At 55.1% G+C, this 20,775-nt stretch overlaps 1 protein-coding gene across 5 annotated transcripts in view; it reads right to left on the bottom strand.

Moving 5' to 3' along the window:
• The window catches only part of NRP2 (neuropilin 2), a 65,466-nt gene that overhangs the window by 13,612 nt on the left and 31,079 nt on the right, over nt 1–20,775 (bottom strand). For 3 of the 5 annotated variants that reach the window (XM_067298778.1, XM_067298779.1, XM_067298781.1), the window contains exons 8-15: nt 19,352–19,496; nt 18,793–19,142; nt 17,298–17,442; nt 13,615–13,731; nt 10,961–11,113; nt 3,585–3,847; nt 2,495–2,591; nt 1,288–1,308 (exon numbers count right to left, since the gene is read on the bottom strand). In XM_067298778.1, the coding sequence (XP_067154879.1) occupies nt 1,288–1,308; nt 2,495–2,591; nt 3,585–3,847; nt 10,961–11,113; nt 13,615–13,731; nt 17,298–17,442; nt 18,793–19,142; nt 19,352–19,496 (1,291 nt within the window). Of the gene's footprint in view, nt 1–1,266; nt 1,309–2,494; nt 2,592–3,584; nt 3,848–10,960; nt 11,114–13,614; nt 13,732–17,297; nt 17,443–18,792; nt 19,143–19,351; nt 19,497–20,775 lie in introns of all 5 variants that reach the window. The other 2 variants (XM_067298780.1, XM_067298782.1) reach the window with 2 other exon arrangements.

Here is a 20,775-nt window from a genome sequence, read left to right as displayed (position 1 = left end):
TGTTCCCTTTCCCTGCTCCTCTGTCCCACCTTTTCCTGCCCGCCAGCCGGGGAGCCCTGCTTTCCTGTTCTCCTTGCAGAAACATCTGCGGGGCTTTGGGAGGGGCTGAAGGTGAGGACGCAGCGGGAGGCTGGAGCAGAAGATGACACTTGCATTACAAGCCCAGAGAGGGAAGGATGCCGCCCGGGAAACGGGGACCAGACCAAGGGGAGCAGAGAGAAACGGTTTCAGTGACGACCGCCGTCAGCCGAGCACATCGTAGCAGCTTCTCAGTGACACCGTGAGTCTGAGGAGCAGGATAAATAAGCAGCCTACAGACAAGCAAGCCAAAATTCCCTGGAGTTATGGCACGGATACGGCTGTGAAGCACAGCGTTACACCCCGAGCCCAGCCACGCGGAGCGGCCCCGCAGCAGCAGCAGCGGAGGCGGCGGCAGGAGGCAGGACGCGGCGTCCAAACGAAAGCCAGCGGCGCTGCCCGCATCAGCAAAGCCTTCAAGATTTCCGGGCAGCCCCGAGTTTGCTTTCCATCACCACACAGCCCCCCAGCGTGGACTCGAGGAGACAGGCAGTAAAACAAAATCCAAACTCAAAGCGGGGGAAGAAGCCCCCCAAGGGACTAGCTGCATCCCCCCCCCGAGGTGGGATAGCTTTCCCCACCCCAGGGCGAGAGAAACAGCACCCGCGCTGCCTGCTGCGCGAGCGAGGCGCTCGCTCTCAGTCCCTTGCCCTCCTGCTGCTCCGGGGGTGCGATCGGGAGCACGCCGGTTCCTATCCTTCAGGCTCATATTAAGCTATTAAATGCACCATTTCACCTTGTTTTCCTGTTATTGACTGTCACCTCCAGAACGCCTCGCGGCTGCTTGTTCTCCCACGTCGCCTCTCCCTTTCCCAGCAGCTGCAGCAAGACACCCCTCACCGAGAGAAGGACCCTTCCCCGCGCCAGCGTAAGCCCTGCCACCTCGTTTCCCTTGTAATTGGCGGCTGATTTTTGCTTTAAGTCTTTAAGGCTTTCCTTTGCACGGGGGGCTCTCCAGGAGGTGCCTCCGGGCGGGCAGCCCCAGGACAGCGGGCTCGGGGCGCCCCCCGGCGCGTCCCCCAGGAAATCAGGCGGCCACCCTCTGCCGCGGGGCGGGGGCTTCTCACACGCTTGCCCTTCCACCGCTCAGAGCATTTGCCGTTCGCGCAAGCGCCCGATTCATCCTCCTTTTTGCCTTAGAAGCCCATGCCATCAGAGAGGAAACACTAAAATAAGCGCAGTTTTTACCTGGAGTGTGGAAGTTCTCACCTGGGAAAGCTGTGATGGGTTCTGCAAAAGAAAACAAAAAAAACACCCTAGGGTTAGCAAGAGGAGTTTTGGACTTCAGGGAAAATATGTACTAGGTTGAGGGTCATTCGGATTCAGCTGGTTGCCCTGAGTCATCCAAAGGCAAATGCCCACCTGGCCCAATGACGAAACTCTGAAAACCCCTAAAATTTCCAGCAGTTTGGGTTCTGGCTCCTGCTGGCATGAGTATCCGCAGAGGGAGCGTGTCCCTTCTGGCTATCTGTGCCATGCTCTGCTCCCTGACGGTGCCAATAAACAAAGGCAAGCGGGGTTTTTTTTTTTTGAAGATGCTTTGAAGAAGTAATCTGTTACAAATTACTGGATCTGAAAAGCAATAATCAGTGCTTATTACTGATTACTTTCTCACAGAAGTAATAGACTTCTGATTATTTTTAGATTACTCCTGCATTACGCCTGTGAGTCACACAAGCAGGCTCCCGCGCTGCTGAGTGCTCTGAAATCATCGCTCAAGTTCAGAATGCGAATGACACATTTGTCAAAGGAAAAAATTATTGTGACTTATTAGAGGTCTTTTCAGGCTGGAAAGGAATCAGATTACTTCCCCGGACTGCATCTGAAAAACAGTAGCCTGCGCTGGTGTCAGTTATTCTCCTGGCTCTCACGGCGAGGAACGGCACTGTACTCTGCCTTTTCATTATTATTTTGGCGACATCGGAAATGACCCATGAGTTATGTTAGAAGTTTTCAGTGACGGCCCTTTGTTGCAGCTGATCTGAGACAAATTCTCCCTACAGTTTCAGGATTCAGGCTCGGCTTGCTGGAATGGGACGAGTCATTCTGTGTAGCAGCCTGGTGTTATTTTTAGGGCTGGCAACGCTTGAACCTTCATAATTTACTAATGCGCGTGTTTGGAAGTATTAAGCGTTAGGTTCATGAGGCCCAAGATGCAGCAACGGTGGTGCGAGGTGAACTGCTGCGCTCGCACGCGGGTGGAAAGGAAATGCTATCGGTGTTAATCATCAGCCGTGCGTCCCTCTAACGCCGTAGAAGGCAAGGGATTAAGCCACCACAGCCGAGCCTTTGCACGGGGAGCGTGACGCATGGAGCGTGAGCCCCGCGGGCAGACGGGACCAGCAGAGTTCAAAGCACCCAGGAGGCTGGGACCGCTCCCCCTCCCGTTTTTTGGGGGTCCCGGCGCTGCACCTACCCATGCAGTTCTCCAGGGGGATGTCCGTGCCCAAGCGGATGTCGTCGAGGGCGAGCTCTCCCGGGTGGCCGTTGCGGATGAACCCCTCGAACACGATCTGCGAGGAAGCGGGACGGAAATGTCACCGTTGAGCCGGCGGAGGGGGCTGCGACGGCAGCACGCCGGTCCCGCTTCCCGCAGTCACCGGCCCGACCCCAGGGAAGGCCTCTCCGGGAGAAGAGCTCGTGGGGGACACCGTCACAACAACCGGGCCACGATCCCCAGAAGGAAGGGAGGGACACCGAGGATAAAGCTACACTGACTGTAAAGGGCTGTTCCTGTCAACATGCCATAAGAAGCGTTGAAATGTTAGAGAAGGGTCAATTTATTCCTGCTTAATCGCAGGCAAAATATATTTACAAAAATAAACAGTCGTTAGCTCCGAGAAGCGCTGAGCGGAGAGGCTTGCGATATTTCCATAATGATGCTGTTATTTAGTTAATGCCTATACATCCGCATGCAACGCACAGAGCAGCCAGCCAGCGCCCATCGCTCTCATCTGCAGGCACGCTGCGCTCGCTGGTGTTTTAAGGAAAGGCTGGGCGAACGCGTGCACGCCAGCGATGCCGAGCCGGTGCCGTGCCCGCCTTCGCTTTCCGCCTCCCGGCGCGGACCCAGGCGAGGGGCGGCAGCCGCCTCCCGAGCGAGGCTCTTCCCGGGGCGCTGCCTCCATCCGGTCCTCGCCTCTTCCCGCCCATGGGGACCACCGCGGCATCCACCCCTGGGGGCTGGGCGGGGGACCGGCCACCGCGGGACCGGCTCTCCCCCCCCCCCCCCCCGGCCTCCTCGCACGCCACCGCGGGGGCTCAGGTTGGGGGAGACCAAAAAAAGGAAGGAAAAGCGTCTGCAAAGGGGGAGGTTTGAGGAGGATAAAAGGCAACAGGCTGAACAAAGGCCCGAGCCTGTGCAGAAGACAGGCACTTGCTGAATAACAAACAGCGTGTCGCTCGGTTACTATAGCAACCTGGGAAACAGTGAAAACAGCCCCGCGCCCCGGACCATGGTGCTCCCGGAGCGCGGTGCTCCCGGAGCGCAGCGCTCGGCGCCTTACCCGGTACTCCACGTCGTAGCTGGGCAGGATGATGCGGCCCTCGCGCCACTCGTCCCCCTGGTCCTCGGCGATGACCCACAGCGCTTTGCTCTCCTGGCTGGCCTCCCGCCACACGCGCAGCATCACCCCGCCGCTGCCCCACGCCTGGTAGCGGAAGACCATGCAGACAGCGCTGCGGGGCAGGTAGATGGTGGGGCTGACGAGCCGGGCACGCTGGCCCTCCCTCCTCCCCCTGCTCTGCAGCTGCAGGTAACTCCTGCCGTCTGTTCAGGGAAAAACAAAAGAAAGGAAAACCCAATTACATTATTTTTGGTGGCCACTGGCACCAAGCATCGTGCCTCCTACCCTCAGTCCTCTGCTGGGGACCACGGGTGGTGTCCCACCTGGAAGCGGGGCAGGGCAGTGAGGTCCACGAAGATGTCCCCTAGGCTTCTTTCTTTCTCCATCAGACAACTGGACCTACCTGTAAACACAGGCGGGTGCACACATGGGCAATTGGGGGTCTGGCTTTTGGGTGGTCCAGCTGGGAGCAAGGAAGCTCTGGTGAGGACAAGGGCATTTTGGCCCCAGGCCAGTGGCCACAGCCCCACACTTCGATGTATGGGACGTACGTGGGTTGAAAACCAGCTGCAAAGACAGATCCTAGAGGGCAGGATTTGGGGACTTTGGCCCTTGGGAGGAGACGGAGACGAACCCAGCACTGCCGGAGCACCTGCATGCCCAGCAGCACCGGCTGGCTCACTCCGGAGACGCTGGCGCATCTCAAGCCCAGATCCCGCGCTTCTGCGGGGCATGAGGGGTTGAAGGAGAAGCACCCCCGCACACCTGCGACGTCCGGCCAGAGAGGCGGCTCTGTGCTCGGCAGCCCCCCGCGTGCACCACCAGCCCCACGCCAGCCCCCGGTCATGGTAAGGCACGTGCCTTTCTCACCAGCACGCCGGCATCATGGGAGACCGATTGACGTAATTAGAACAAGTTAAAGAGCAGTTATAGTCAGGAAAACTGGCGCCGCAGTAATGACATTGTGGGGGGTTCATGGTTATTCTGCTTGGGATTTGCTCCGTGAACAAGCCTGAAGCGGGTTTTTCTAACTGCCAGTGCCGAAAACTCATCTCGGGTTGGGGACATCAAGCTGTGCTCTTTCTGCCTCTTTTCATCCCCAGCAGTAAACACGCCACAATCAGGATCTAGCCGGCAATTTCTTCCGAGGATACGCGAGGCAAAATGCAAGCCCCACTCTTGTTCTTCCATAATGCAGCAAAATCGGCCCTAGGGCACAGCGCAGAGGAAGGACCTGGCCGCAGCGAGGGAAGCAAGCAAAGGGGACGACTGGGTAGTTGCAAACCTGAAGGTGGTTGAAATACAGCACGGGAGTCATTTTCTTTAATATTACTTTTTAAGTTGTGCCATGCTTTTTGTCAGTGCTCAGGGTGGAGATTTGGTACATTTGCTATTCCAGGAGACATCCAAAGCTGAGACTGGCACTGGAGATGCTTGGTATGAACACCGATAGCTAGTTCAGGTCTGATGGATCAGGGCTCGCATGGCCCTTGGCCCCATTGCAAGCTCGTCACTGCCAGGGAGCTGGGCCGAAACCAATCACCGCGAGCTGCAAAGCTTTCTAAAATAAATTCAGCACAAGACACCAGAAAGATTTGCCATCACTCTGCTCCTCGGATGTACAATCAAAACATTGCAAAAGCGTATCCATCCCATATGAACCTGCACTGACTTTGTGGCGTGAAGGACAAATCTGTCCCCGACCAGCCACATGAAGAAAGAGCAACTTTCTCCAGCAATACTTCCCAGCACCTATGAAATGTACTTGGCCCACTTGCCACTTTATGCCAACAAACACTAGCAGAAAAAAGATGAAAGCATGTTTGCCCACTTCTGCTCGAGTGACTCACTTGAAAAAGTACCACGCCGTTCCCTAATGGAGGAGCGTTCTTGTGATTTACCTCCGAGTGGTGGCGGCGGAGAGGTGGGCGACAAACAAGTGCAGGAAGGGGGGAAGAAAGTGCCAGCTGCACTCGATGCCTGAGCAGTGATAAGGCGTGATAAGTCATCAAGGTCTCCTGAATTAAAACTCTCTCTCTGTAATTCTCAGCAGCCTCTTCAAAGAAAAAAAGCGATGACGACAACAAGAAGAAGAAAAAGCAACAACAACAAACAAGGTGGCAGAGCAAATGCGACCGTGACCGCGCAGTTATCTCAGGGCTGCGGGGAAGTTCAATCTTTGGGTAACAACCCTAGGAGTGACGGGCTTGGGCACCCGCGAGCGGCTTTTACAGGGAGGGCTGAGCGCGAGCAGCCGAGACCCGTGATGTCGTGCGAGGATGAAGCTGCTGGATTGCGCTGAAGGCTAGCTGGACCTCCCGAAAACCCCGTGAATTTGCTGTGACAGCCTGAGTGAGGGTGCTTGTGGCGCTACTTGTTGAAGCAGCATGTGGGAGCCCAGCGGGTCTGGCTCTGCTTGATCCGTAAATGGGAGGCTTGGGCACCGAAAGCACCTGGACGGTGCTAAAACACTGGGAGGAAGACTTGCGATGAAGAGCTGATCAGTTCCTCCAGGATCGGCAACGCGTTGTAACCCCTTTCCCAGAAGCCAGCTTTGCAGCCCCTATTCCAGCGACGTCCCCCACTGCCCGCGCTGGCCCCAGCAGCTCAAAACGCTGGCGCGAAGGCTGCACCCATGGGCCGCGGTGCCTGGCCGCGCTCACATCCTGCCGGCCTCGCTGCCCTCTGCCAAGAAAAACACCTTCCCCCATCGGTCTGAGCAGCCCAGCTGGAGGTTTTCCAGCCAAACGCGTCAGGTAGGATGCACACAAGCAATTACTGAGATTTCAGATTCCCTGAGCGCTTCCCCCACGCGGGGTGGTGTTGCCTTGCAAGCAAGCGCTGCTCCCACGGAGGAGCCACGCTGAACTGCCTTCGCTTGCATCCCTCGCAAAGGTCACCGCGCTCCTCTTTACGGCCGAGCTGCTTCCGCGGGGCGTTGTAGCGACAGCGCTGCAGCCACCTCTCCTTTGCAAAGCCAGGCTGTTGCATCTCTGCTCCCGCGCGGCCGCCGGGGCCGGGCGAGGTCCCCCTGCCCCCTGCCCTGCTCGGGGTCCGTGGGCCGTGGCCACCTCTGCCGTGCTCAGGGGCGCCGCCGAGCCCAAGCGCCCTCGCGGCTGCAGGGTGCTCTGGTAGCACGGGGATGACAGCTGCATGAATATGCAGATTGAAATTGGGTAGGTATTACATTTTTATTTTATTTTATTTTATTTTGGGCAAATCATGCAAATTCACCTCCCAAGGTTGCCACTGTAATTTCAGTGACAGGCCTCTCCTCAGTGACAGACTTGCATTTACGAAGGGAAATCAATCCTCCATATAACTAATATTTATATTAACTAGATCACTGCATCTGATGGAAAATCCCCTCAGTTTTGATTATGTGTTAATTAGCCTGCCAAGTCCTTGCCATTTTAGTCTCTAAATCAGTCCGTGAAAAGGCATAAAACCCCACACTCGCCCAGAAGCAAGCGTCAACCTCCTCTTCGGAGGACAGGCCATTACATCCTCTCTCTTAATTAAGCCTCGTGTCCTCGAGAGCGCCGAGGCACTGCGAGTCCCTCCGGCTCCCCTGGGGAGGGCACCGTGTCCCTGGCGAAGTGAACGCCAATTAGAGCCTGACATACACGCCACTGAGCACTGTACGCCCCGTCCACCTCCAGCCGCGAGGACGGGATCAAGGCCTCCGGGCAGAAGTTCTCATGGACTGCAGCAAAAAATTAAAAAAAAACAAAAAACGTTCTCTTTTACAGATCCCATGGGAAAAACACAAGGATGGTGAAGGGTCACCGACAGCTTAAGAACAGCTCAACGTTTGTTTTCCTTACAAAGGGAGCTCTTACGAAACTTCAGAGCACTGCAAACATTCCCGGCTGGAAGCGCACTGGCGCAAGCGAAGCTCTCCCTGCAGTGCCGCAGCCGGCGCGAGCCGCGAGCCGCGAGCCGCGTCCCGACCTCGGGGCGGCCGGGCCGGGGCCCGCACGCGCAAGCGGAGGCCCCAGCGCCACACGCTCGAGCGCGCTGCGAGGCCCAGGCTGCCTCCCGCCCCGCCGGCACGCGCGACCTCCAGCGCGCCCGCGCCGCGGGGCTCGGAAGCCCGCCGCCCCCGCTCACCTGAGCGGGACGCAGCGCGCCGGCGGTGACGGCGCCTCTCGGGCAGAGCCCGGGGCCTCGGCCCCCGTGGTGCCCGCCAGCACCACGCGGGACTTTCTTTCGTAATGCCTCTGAGGAAGGGCAAGGGGAAACAAAAGGTGCAAAACACGCCTCGTCCAGCTTTCCTGCAGCGGCTTTTAGTGTAGCGCCCCGGAGCAACGCGACGGCACCTGGGGCTACCACCCAGGGCCTTTTCGCCCTTCAGGAACAAGACCCCTCGCGAAATTCAGTTATCAGTCGAGGTGCCCAACTTATCAAACCAGGTTTATTTTCTCGTCCTTAAGACCTCTGCCTTGATCCCAGCGGCACACTGCCATGGGGTGCAGCAGGAGGGGGGGTGAAGCCTCACCGAAACCTGAACTTGCTGCTCCCTGAAGCTTGCTAGATGCGGCTACGGGGAGTCTTCTTACAGATGGGAAGCATCTGAAAATGCAGAGGGAAAAATCCTGGCAGTCCCTCTTGTAGGGGCAGGGAAAAGGGAGCAAGGGTATTTTTTAGGCTTGCAAAGGGCAGGGTGACAGCTGGAGCCGTGCCGGGTTTCTGCCGAGCTGGACACCTTGGGTCCACTTTCACCAACGGGGTCCCCAGACGCGTAAGGGGAGCCTGTACGGGAGGACGTGGAGCTCCTCCACGGTGCTAAGAGCCCAAGGAACACAGGGCTAAAAAAAGACATGCAGAGCTGCCTGAAAGAGTATCTTGGAAATAAAAATAGTGGAACGAGAGCAGTGGGTGTCTTGTCAGTCTCGAGAAGAAGCTCTCCGTGCCAAAGACGGGGAGGAATTGCATGCAGCGCACAAAATGAAATCAGGAGATATCTGAGGAATTCAGGCCCGTCTCTCAACAGACTTTTCTAATCAAATGCCTTGCAGAAGATATTTCAACATGGTCATTTCCTTCCCCCTCTCTCTCATGCACCCTGAGCCAGGGCTCCTCCTTTGGTGATTATTTTTTTCCATTTTAATTCTATTTTTTTTTTGTTTTGCCATTTTCAAAAGAAACAGAAACACATCCCGCATGGCTCTTAAAGGCGCAGCGCATTTCCTCGCTACCGTGGTGCGGCCACGGGCTCTGGCCAGCACCTTTAAATCTGAGGGAATCGGGCTCCAGCAGCTTCGCCTTCCCGTCAGCGCTTGCCCTGCCTCTAAACCAAGCACAGCTGCTCCCCTTCACCCAACTGCTCACCCCAGGGTGGGGAATTCGCAAGAAAAGACCACCCCGAACAACGAACAAGGGCTTTTCATCCCTCGCTCCCTGGAGGGCGAGTTTTGTAAGCAGACACGCAGCGCTGGAGGGAGCATGACGGGAAAGGCGGGAGGAGGAGGAGGAGGAGGAGGAGGCAGCACGAGCCGAACGACGCTCCGGCTCGCTCCCCAGCCAGGGGCTCGCCCAGCCGCTGCTTCATGCTTCGCGGGTTTCTTCTAGGAGCTGCGCAGGGAGGGAAAGAGCAAATAGCTGCTTCCCTCCGCAGCTTCCCGAAGCGCGGCGCTGCCTTTGCCTGCCGGCCCTTCGCAGCCCGCGGGCAGGCCAGACGTGCGGCCGGGCCGGCCAAGCGTCCCCGCTCAGGCTCGCGCATGCACGTGTGGGAGCCTTCTGAGAAACTATGGCCAAGTAATTGTAGGGAGACTCGGGGGAGAGGAAATGAAATGAAAAATTGAGACTGAGTTATAAAAATAAGTAATTTTTATCCTACTTGCAGGAGGCTTATATTAATTAAACATTATTACAGCGCTTGAGGTGGGGAGGGTTATTAAGCCTGGGGCTGGCTGTAAGTGCTCTCTCCCGTTGCCTGAAGGCTCCAGCAATCTCCAGATATTAATCTTCTAAAGCACTCAAATGCTGAAGAGATAAACACTTGAAATATGAAAATGTTTTTCTCCATAGCAGACCCTATGTCACGCCAAAGAATTTGTCAGATGTCCATACAGGCTGCACTTATGGCACTGCTGTGCCCCTTAGAGAAACGCTGGGCACCTCAGGAGCCGCAGAGAAAAATGATGTGTGCGTTTGTGTGGGGTTGATTTGTGTGTGGAGATGTAGCAGATTCTCCTCTTCCCATATGTTTCTGGAATACATATTTTCCTCTTTAGCGCTGCCTACCAGGTGTTGGCTGCACGGCTTTCCAACTGGCTGGCAGCACCGCCAATCTGGCCAGCGCCTCTGCCAGGTGGCTAACAGGTTCGCCCGAATGTTTGCATCTCGAGAGGCAACCTCCCCCGGGGGGGCCGGGGACGAGCCCATGGCCCACGCAGCTCCTTGCAGGCAGCCGCCCGAGTCGCTGGGCGCCAGGGGAGATCCAAAGCCAGGTAAAACCAGCCAACGCATCCTTAGGGAGCTTGGCGTTTCACAAGTAAGGAGTGACAGCAAAGTGAACTGATGTCATGATGAAGCAGGCTACTGTTACACGGAAACCGGCAGATGTCCTTCATGCCATCCATGCAAGAAGTCACCCAGGGTAAGAGAAAGGTCCTGGGGCAAGTTCCAAGACGCGAAGCTAAAGAAGTTGATCTATCAACCACGCCGCCAGAGGCAGGCTCATTTCCAACCCGTGCCAGCACATCTTTGTGAAGACCTCCATAAATTATGCTCTGCCAGGCTCATGCAAATCTTCTGCTTCCAAAGCACAGAAAAGAAAAAGAGCAGAAGTCAAACAACAAGAAGCTGGCATATTTCTGCATTCTTAGGGCTTAAATCATCCTACCCGTGGAGGAGGCTGAAACCTAGCCTATGCAAGCCCAGAATGCAGAACAGCTGAAGTCAGGACTATAGTCAATCAGAGCAAACATATGGGAGGAAGAAGAGCATCTCTCACAAGAGAGGAAATGTACTCTGCAGAAAAAACACTGGGTCCAATAGAGGACATTTGGATCAGGATGTGGAACAAATCCCAAGTGAACCTACTTGGTCACAGGGGATTCAAAGCCCAGTGTCTGATTCAAGGCCATCTCAAGAGGAGAGTTAGTGTAAGTCAGTGCCAGAGGTCACAGACCTATAAATAAGACATGAACCAATAAAGCATAGCACCTGAAAGCTTCCACAAAAGAAAACATTCATGCCTGCACAGCCTTCACAACTCTCAAGAGCTATGCAATGGTCAGTTACACTGCTCACATGGAGAAAGCCCCATCAGCCCACTCCCTGCTTTGGTATGATATTAACCATCTTACCAGGCATGGACTCGGGGCTTGGTTCTGCGTTGCCAATCCAGGTGCTTGTAGGCTGAAAAGACCATGTATAACCTGTTTCCAAGTCGTGTGACCAACCACAGAGGTCTTCAGGGAGATCAAAATTGCAGTTGAAGTTTGCAGGCAGGTGGAAATCTTAGAGAAAGAAACAGAAGCAAAATAAGGTTGGATTGAAAAATGACTTGCCCGTGAAGGGATTCTATTAAAAAGCAACCCAAAACTAAAATAGCTGGCAAGCCATAACTACAGCAGAAAGCATGAAATCTCACTCACGCTGATGCTTTTAACCTATCTCACATTTCCTCAGCTCCAGGGATCAGCCTTAAGTTCTGCATCATCAAAATGCTCACGCCATGTCCTGCGGCTGATCCACCAAAATAAGCAAATACAAAAGCAGGTACCAAATGCTTCCAGACTCTAATCAGCACCTTCCCTTCATCCCCTAGAGCAATCAAATATTAAATGCCTTCTTAAATGTCAAGGAAGAGCGCTTCCTGAGTGCCCTTGTGCTCGGCAGTTCCTTCTCTGGCTCCAAAAGGAGAATCTCAAGTGCTCCAGAAACCCAGCTCCTGAGTGACAGATCTAGCCATTTGCACCAGACGGGAGCTGTCTGTCAACACGGTGAGCTGTCACTCACCGCTTCGTACCTTCGCATGGAAATGCCACCAGGGGAAACGTGGGGCCACGATGGTCTCAAGCTTTAGGGTTGCGAGTGAAAGGAGCCGGCCTCTATTTCCAGCTCTGCTATGGACGCACTGCCTGGCCTTTGGGCTAGTCATTTAACCTTTAATTTGTGAAACAGGAACTGAGCTAATTCCCCTGTGCCAACAGCTTTAGAAGCTCTGGAGGGCCTTCCTGCTGAGACCAGCTCGTCTGCGGCTAGGAGCAAGGCCCCGGCTGGTGCCCTTGGCCCGGGAAGCAGATGCGAGGCACGGAGGTCGCAGAAACGGTCTGGGATGTCCCAAGCGCTCAGCGGACGTGCACGTAAGAGAGACCAGTTTTAGGCTGGGTTTTTCCTGAGCAAAGAGGAAGCTTTAAATCACAGTGCCCCCAAAGCGAAGGGCGGCTGGGAGGAGGCGAGTGACTCAAGCAGTAGGCATGGGGGAACTTTGCTGCGAGGGGCAGAGGGCTTTCTTTACACGCTGCCACTCGGAAATAAAGCAATGCAGATCATGGATCCTTTTATTCTCATCTAATCGTGCACTCTGGAGAGCGGCATTGTTTCTCCTCGGCCGTCATAAGTCTGATTGTCCCGGGAACACCCTCATTGTTTGTGGGGTGTGAGAATGAAAGTCCTCGCTAGCCGGGAGGGAAGCCGGCGCGGAGGCCGGCCGGCTCCGCGCACCACAGCCTGCTCCGCTGCCTCCCTCGCGCTGGCCATGGGCCGAAACGTCCTCTCGGCAGCTTCCCAAGGGCCTCAGCGGTGAGGGCGTTGCACAGGCTTATCACCGAGGCAAAGAAATGAGCCCCAGGCCCATCCAGCCGCTTCTGCGACCTGCATTTCCAGAACCGAACTCCAGGGGAATCCCGACGGGAGGTGTGAGATAGCCAATTAATCTTTCTTTTTTTGTAATTTATGCATTTTTAAACCCATTAATTTTTTTCTCTGGGAACTGCGGCTGAAGTGACAGAAGCCCTGGGAGCTGCCTCAAAGGGCAGCCTGTCCTGGAGAGGTCTCTCGCTGAGGGCTGCAGTCCCCGTCCAGCGTCCAAGCGCCACCGCCGAGGCGCAGGCTCTGCTGCTGTGTAGGGGGTGCGCGTCTCCCGCACGGGCGCCGGACAGCTAACCCTGCACAGCTCTTCCAGGCCCTCCCCCTGCATCTCAGCGCTGCACAACCTCCAGGTGCTCACGGTCTGCTCGCAAGGAGCAGAAGAATATGACCTCTGGCTTTTCAGACAGCGACGTGAGGCAGAAAGGATTAACCTCCCCCAGCACTGGCTCTTTACAAGCAAAGCATGTAGTCTAAATTACCATCCAGCCCCTCCTATAGCCAGCGGAGAGACGTGAGCACCACGGATACCAAAATCATGCCACATACATCCAACAGCCATCTAGGACTAAGGGGATGAACTGCTGCCGGGAGTTAGCTTTCTCTTCTCTCTGCTGCCTGCACAGACTGTCCTCCTAATTTTTTAAGCATCTGATACTAGGGCAGATGATCCCCATCAGGCTGTAGGTTGTCCTCAGGACACCTGCCTTCTCTGTGCGTTGTGATCTACTGCCGCGGTTGTGCCCTCCGCGGAAGGAGACCTGCCTGCTCTGCAGTCTCGGTCTCTCCCCCGAATCACCTTCTGAATTTATGACACCCCACCAGGGGGGTCTGGTACGGAGGGGGCTCCACACGAGGCCCTAAGTGACTTGCTTCAGGTCACATAAGGAAGCTGGGAGAGCAGCTCTTCAAGCCCTGTACCCTAGGCACTGAATTAGCTGCTATCTCTTGCTCTTGCGTCCTTCCTTGATATCACTTATCAGATTTTGACTGGGGGCTTTTTTGAGCTTGGCCTATCACTAATGATATTACTCAAAGCTTTCCAGGAATCAGCCCCATGCATAGGAGCAAATGGGAAGATAAGAGTGTTTGCTTAGCTCTTAACCCATCATTTATCGAGATAAAGATGAGCTGCTCTGATACATACCCTCCTCTTCTCCACAGCTATCGCCACACTCTGTTGCCTCTTCATCAGTCGGGTACGGGGTGGTGGTCAGGTCGCTATTCAGGGTGGGCACCAGCGTCTCTGCAGTGGGCTTCACGTCTGAAAAACGTGGAGCAGAGATAATGTTTGGGACAGATGCTACAAAAACCCCAGGTGGGAGGAAACAAAGCATAAGGCTTTTTTCTCATGTTCGTACAACGGCAGGAAGAGATAGGACGAGAGCATCACGAAGTTTCCATGTGCTACGAGTGTCAGCAGGGCTTGAACTCCATGTGAACTGCCTTTTCTATATGGGACTTCCTTTGATTTAGAGTCCCCATTGGACAGGGCTCTCCTCTAGACACACGTCTTACCTCTTGTTCTTAATTTCTTAATCTACACTGGCATTGGCTATCCAGTTAGCTATCAGTATTGGATAGCAGAGATCACAGGCAGAACATCCTTTTCTTTCCTAAAGGCATATGACATGCAGGAAAAACACACACAACATTCCCACCAGTTGTGCCAATTTATGAAACAAGTCACTCAAACCCACAGATGACGTAACCACCGACGGACCCAGAGAGTCCCTAGTGCGCGCTGGCTCGGCCGCAGAAAGCATCTGGTTTCACGCTGCAGGCTCCTGACTATGCTTTTAAAGCATCTCTGTCCAATTTCCCTCTGTCCAACATGGCCCGTGTGAACAACCTCTAAGTAGGTGTCAGGGGAAATTTAAACAAGAAAGAGAAGGATATTAAGAGCAACAGTAAACGACATCAGGCTCCAGCCTGCTCTCCTTTTACGGGTGTGTTAGCTGAGTGCAGCAGGCTTTACGCTTTCCACTCTTAAAGAGGTTGCTTTGCTCAGTTATGTGCGATTGTGTTTCTTTGTCGGCACCCTTCAGGATATCATTTAATAAAGCCAGAAGCAGAAGGAAATGGCTAAATACATTGAATATTTTCCATAGGCTCCTTTTCCTCCTTTTATTTTCCTGTTATTAAACATGCTGCACATAAACTCTCAGGGTTTTTTTTTTCCCCCCCCCAGCAGCTGTCTTCTGTTCATGGTAAAATACCAAATAACCTCAAAGTCTTTTAATTTGTAAGTTCAAATTTGTTACAACCCCATAAAACTCCAAATGCAACCAAGAAGCAAATTGCAAGCAACCAGGCACAGAAAAAGGTCATAAAAAAGAAAAGATAAAAAAAAAAAAAAACAGCAGGTGAAGGCAGCATATCAAAAGCTGCAAGTTATTTGGAGCTGGCACATTTTTTCTTGGTTGTTGTTCTTGTATATTGAGATTTATAGCTGATATTTGACAGTGTGGAAGGACCTTGAAAGCCAAGTCCCATACGGGACACAGATGCTGAGCAGATGTAAATCAGCGGTGTTACACTGCCCTGAACAAGCCTCGGAAATCTTGAAAAATCAGTTGCCATGGCAGAGCTGCAACAAGATGGTTACAAGGGATAATGAAAATAGCAGGGAGGACAGTGTGATGCGTGAAAAGGAAAGTGAAAAAAGAGAGGTCTCCCCTGCTCGCTTTCTCGCTCCCTGGCCCAGCAAGCGTCCGTGCAACTGGTGGTAGCTGCCGATCAAAATGCAAAGTTACGGCGCAATTGGAACCAGATGTTTGGAACTTCAAAGGAGAGAAAGCCAGCTGCTAGCGAGCGTTCATCAGTCTCCGCTCTTCAGAGGAAAAATTTTGGCAGGTCTTTGAAAGAAGCCAATTGCCGACTGGTTGCTTCACGATTTTTGAGCTACTAGCCAACCAGTTTGCAAGCCCAGTCGCGGTTAGTTACCTGTTTGACTTGGTAATTAAAGATGCTAGTGGCTGATAAGAAATGGAAACGGCTGGGCAGGGTACACCAGGGCTTAGGCCCTCACATGAAAACATTTGCAATCAGTGTGTTTTAATGCATCTCTTAGCAGTGCTCCCAAGGAAGCGTGATAGCTGGAGTCTCCAGCGCCAGCTCGGCAACGTGTCGGGGCCTCCCAGCCGAGAGGGCTGATCTGGGCTCCATTGGGGGGACCGGTGCATGTGGATAAAGCCATGGACTATCTCTGCTTCCCAGGTTGCACCAGGGATATAAATGCTCTTTTAACGCGGCGAAGCCACAGGATTACGAGCCGTGCTCTGATTACAAAGCTGAATGCCGGTAAATCAATAAAGCTACGAATATTTATGTCTTGGCCGTTGAGTTTTAAACATTGCAATGTGAAAAAGATTAGATGGCCACCCTGGGAAATGACCATTGAGCACTCTGCCTGCAAAATGCACGGGCTGGTGCTGCTGATACTGAAACCGACTGGGGACATAGCCATAAAGGAGAATCTGGACCAAAAATAGCACAAGAAGTTGAGGAAGCCAAACCCCTCTGACCCATTGCTTCAGGGAAGCGCGCTGGAGGGGCCAACATGGTCACGGTCGCTGGTGACATGCCAGCAACCCTGGGGATGGCCGGGAGCCATGGGAAGCAGCAGTGTGGGGACAGCCCGACCACTTCTGCATCACGCCACGGCCCACGGTGCTCACAGCAAACCCACCACGCCTGCTCCTCCTGCTACAGCCCCCGTGGCAGGAAAGAGACCTAATCTTGATTTAGATCGTTTACACTGGATTCCCGGTTCGGGGGGAGATTTGCCAATGACCTCAAAGGTGACGAAGTATCACTGTTAATTGTGTGTATGTGTGTTTTATGCTTTGCTGTCACATGCCTGTAATGCATCTCACAGCACATCACAGGAGGAAAAGGGTAGTAGAGACTCCACGAAAGGCTGGAGAAAAGCTCCATGTCTTTTAAGCTTCCTAGAATGGGAATTCTTAGAAGAAAATGCCTTCTACAGATGTGTTTTTAAAATGGAAATCATACCTCTATCGCTGACATCTGGAGACCAGATTCAGATTTAAGCAGATTATTAAAAAAAAAAACAACAACAAAAATAAAGTACAATTAGCCCCTGGCACTGAAAAGCTAGCATCAGACTGAATGAGCTGTCGGGCACATTTTTGGCTTTTGGGGATGAAGCTATGGAGCAATCAGTCACTGCTGGGACTCAGAAGGGGCAAAGCACCACTTCTACTGGTCCCAGGGAGCAGTAAGACAGTTTTCGCCTCTGTATTAAAAGTAATGGTGGCTGCAACACGTTTCACTTGTGAAAAACAGGTGGGCAAAAGCGAACACGGTTCCCTGGGCTTAGGGAAGTTGTAGACCTGCATCGCAACCTCACCTGCGAGAAGGTTTCCACCGGGGGTCTGAAGGCAGAAGAGCAGTTATTTTAACGGCAAAGCCACGATGTGGCGGCTCGGGGGCTGTTTATGGACAACTCTCACCCACAATAAGGCCACGGGGTGAGATTTCTCGGCCTCTCCAGAGGCTAATGTTGCCTAACCCATTGAGCCAGCCTGCACGACACCCAGAGAAAAGACCTGAGAGGGGGGAGAAGGGAGGTGGGGGCACATCCCGCCTCCGGCTCTTTGGGCACGCTTGGACTGGGGCCCAAACACTGCTGCTACCGCCTGCGCCGGGGCCAGCCCCACACGCCGTTTCCTCTTAAGCTGAGGGACTGCAGGGAGGGAGAAATCGCCTTTTGCTCCCGCCTCGCTGTTTCGGCCCAGCGAGCCGGCGGCGGACGGGACGGGACGGGATGGGACAGGACGGGAGGGGAGGGGAGGGGGCTCCTACCTGTCCAGTCGCAGCCCAGCACCTCCAGGCGCATCCCAATTCCCGCGGGGGACCACCTCTCCGGGTGCACGCGGACGTACTGCGCAGGGACGGGGTCGAACCGCCGCACTTCGGGGATGTCGTAGTGGATGTTGCCCTCGAAGAGCTGCGGAGAGAGAGCCAAAGGCCGGTGAGGGGGGCGCCCCGCGAGCTCTCCGCGGGCCCCAGGGAACGCAGGGGATCGATTGCCGTTTCATCGCCGTTTGCAGCTTGCTGCCTACGAGCTGGCACCATTCCCCACGGACCGGCCCGAGGGGACCGCGCCGCACGCGGCAGAGACCCGAACCTGCCGTCGAGGCGACCTGCGCCCGGAGGCGGGTGGGCTGCAGCCTCGCCGGCGGGGACCCGGCAGGCGGCAGCCGCGGTCTGAATGGCCTGGCTGTCCAGGTCCGGCCGTCAAGGCCAGCCAAGCAGAAACTGGGCTGCTCTTCCTCGGTTTCCAGAGGAGCAGAGAGGCTGTTTCTGAGAAACTCGCACAATCTCTCTTGGCCTCTGCTTTATATCCACCAATCCAATATATCCACTTGGGTCAGATTCTGATCCAAGCTATGCAGGGGAAGCCTGGTGCAAGCCCGCTATCTTCCAGCATAAATAAAATCAGATTTGTCCTTTGGCAAGTACAGAAGCTACTGCATGCTCTAGGATTGTGTAAATGCTCACTTTTCCCCACAGTCCAAGCACTGCTGCTTTTCAGCTTATGTGCAAGGATGTGGGGAATAAACACGGGGCTAAAGATAGCACCAGGCCTTCTAAGACACGTTTGTAGGATCAGGAAAACTTAAAACTCGCCCAAATCTTAGGAGCAGATGTGTTCGCATAGAGACAAAACAGGCAGTAGCAGTGAACTCAGTCATTCCTCAAGCTCCCTGCTGCTCCTGTGCTGCTAAGCAGAAAGATTAGCAGCAACTTCACTGAAGTGGGGAAAACACGGGGAATTTCCAGGTCACACTGGTATGGAAAAAAGATCCTCATATAGCAAATTTCCCAAGGAGAAGTTGTGATTCATCCTGCTGTTTCAGAGGTGCAAGCCACATCAGCAACATGCTTTCTCCCTCAACTCGGTAACTAGTTTGTGCCGAACCTCATCCAACACCTCATCACAGGGGCTGTGGCCTGCAAGAGCTGGGCACAGCTGATGGTGATGCTCACATCCCCAGCCCTGCGCTAGAGGCCACTTCTCATCGTAGCAAACACCAGAGGGAAGTACTGGGCCTTTTGGTCCATAGCGAGAAATGAAGGGAAATTGCCCACCCTGAGGCAAGGTGGAACCTACAACCGGTAGGATGGCTTAGGGGCATGATCGGGGGACACAAGGGGGGTTTCATGGCAACAGCCCAAATTCCCAGGCCTCTGGGAGGAGGAGAAGCTGACTCCCCAAGACCTCATTAGGGAGGCTGAAGACAGCCAGCAACATATCCCCCTTTGCAGCCCTCCTGCTACCCTCGGCAGCGCCTACCTTGGCTTGCATCGTTTTGGGGTCCTGGATGAAGTCCCAGTCCTTTCCGTTCATGCTGTAGGCCACCTTGAACTTCTTCACGAAGGAGCGTGACTCGGTGGTGGTCACGCTGTCACCTCCGCGAGCCCCTTGGATGATGACGCCCCTGACGTTCTTTGGGACGCCCAGGTCCACCTGCAGCCACTCCTCGCCGGGCTGCGCTTGGGGGACGCGGGGGAACCAGCCCGAGCGGCTGCTCACCAGGCGGGCCATGCTGGGGGACCAGTCGTAGCCCCTGATGGACGAGGCCGAGATCTGTGCGTCAGGGATGAGGCCGGAAAGCATCCCCAGCAAGTTGGAGCAGGGCGAATCTGCAGGGACGGAAAGGGCATGAACATCCCCAGTGGACGAAGGGGGCACCCCCAGGTTTCCCACGGGTCGAGCCCTGGGCACTAAACCTTCTCAGTAGCACCGGGTGCTTCCCTTCACCTTGGGATGCTGGGCATGGGCGCCTGCCTGCCCGGGCGGCAGTGACAGCCTCCCCGGGCGTCCCTGGGATGGAGATGGGGGAGTCCCTCACCGGTGATGCGGCAGCCGTACAGCTCCAGCCGCAGGGCGATGCCGTTGTGCCAGCTCTGGGGACGGATGCGCACGAAGCGGGTGAGCACCGGGCTGTGGATCTTGTTGAGAACCACTTCCGTGGCGTCTTCGTTCGCCTGGAACGTCTGCAAGGGGGAAGGGGGCAGAAACACGGTCACGGCCTCTCCTGGCAGAACGAACGATCGGCTCAGCTGCCCAAAATCGTCTCAGCGGGACCCACGCCGGCTGGCAGGGCTGCGCGGAGGACGGCAGGACTCGCTGCTCGGGACATGCTGTATCACGCACCCCCTCTGTGAGCGAGCGACCGGGGGTGACACGTCCTTGCACCCAGCGTCGCAGGGGTCCGGCAAGTGCGAGCACGCGGCATGACGTGCACGGATGCTGCCTTGCCCCGGGCAAGGAGCTGCTGCCCAGGCAGCCCCTCTCCTGCCTCTCCAGCGCACGAGAAGCTCCCCGCACTGAGACAGCCTTGAGGAGGAGTTTATGATCCGACATGATGTGAGAAAGCTGCTGCCTTACCAGATGGCCGTAATCAGTAACTACCAGATGGACTTCAGAGCCACCCCTCCCTGCCAGGGTTTTAATAGCCCGGACAAGGACTGGACACTCGTGTTCCTCGTTTAGTCTGCAGTGCCACAGGTTGGAACAAAAAGGGGGGAAGAAGAAAATGCCAGCTCGGGTGCAGTTTTGGACTGTTTCTGTGCCCCAGCATGAAGCCCCAGGGCTCCCAGAGCAGGCTGGGTGCTGCCCCTCTTTGCCTCGAAGCACGCAGGCTTTCAGGCCAGGGTTAGTGCCTCCCCGATCCGCGCCAAGAACGGCACACGCACTTAGATGCTGGCTGGGCTCTTCGGCTGTCTCCTACCCTACATATGCCGCGCTAAGTGCAGGAGCTTCGCTAAGTTTATCCCGGAGCGAAAGAGGGGAGTGCAATCCCTGGCACCGGCTCCCTTCTGCTGGAGGCAGGAGGCAAACCTGCGATGCGGGTCAGGGAAGGGGAGGGAGGCTGTGTCCTGGCCTCTCGCCCCGCACGGGAGCAAAGAGCCCTTTCTAAGCCGTGCTTCGGGCCCGCGGGCAGGACAGGCTGATGCTGGAGAGCTGCCCGCGCACCGCGGCCCTGCCCCGGGAACGGGAGGCCCGTGTTCCCGCTGGGCAGGGAGGAGCAGCCACGCCGCGCCGCCTGCAAATCCGCCTGGTAATTGGGATTTGGAGCTGATGTGAACTTGGGCAGAAATGCTAATCTGGAGAATATACATCACGCTGCTACCGTTTAGCAGCACAGCGTGGTTTATGTGTTTTTAATATCCTATTTTATCCTCTCTGACCCCACTTCCCATCCTTTTCCTTGCTCAGCAGACACCAAATACCCTTTTTTCCAGCAGGAGGGCTATAAGAAGAGTGGTTACT

This window comes from Apteryx mantelli, chromosome 6 (genome assembly GCF_036417845.1).
Source record: "Apteryx mantelli isolate bAptMan1 chromosome 6, bAptMan1.hap1, whole genome shotgun sequence".
Classification (NCBI taxonomy): Eukaryota; Metazoa; Chordata; class Aves; order Apterygiformes; family Apterygidae; genus Apteryx; species Apteryx mantelli.
This window is presented reverse-complemented; position numbering and strand designations above follow the sequence as displayed.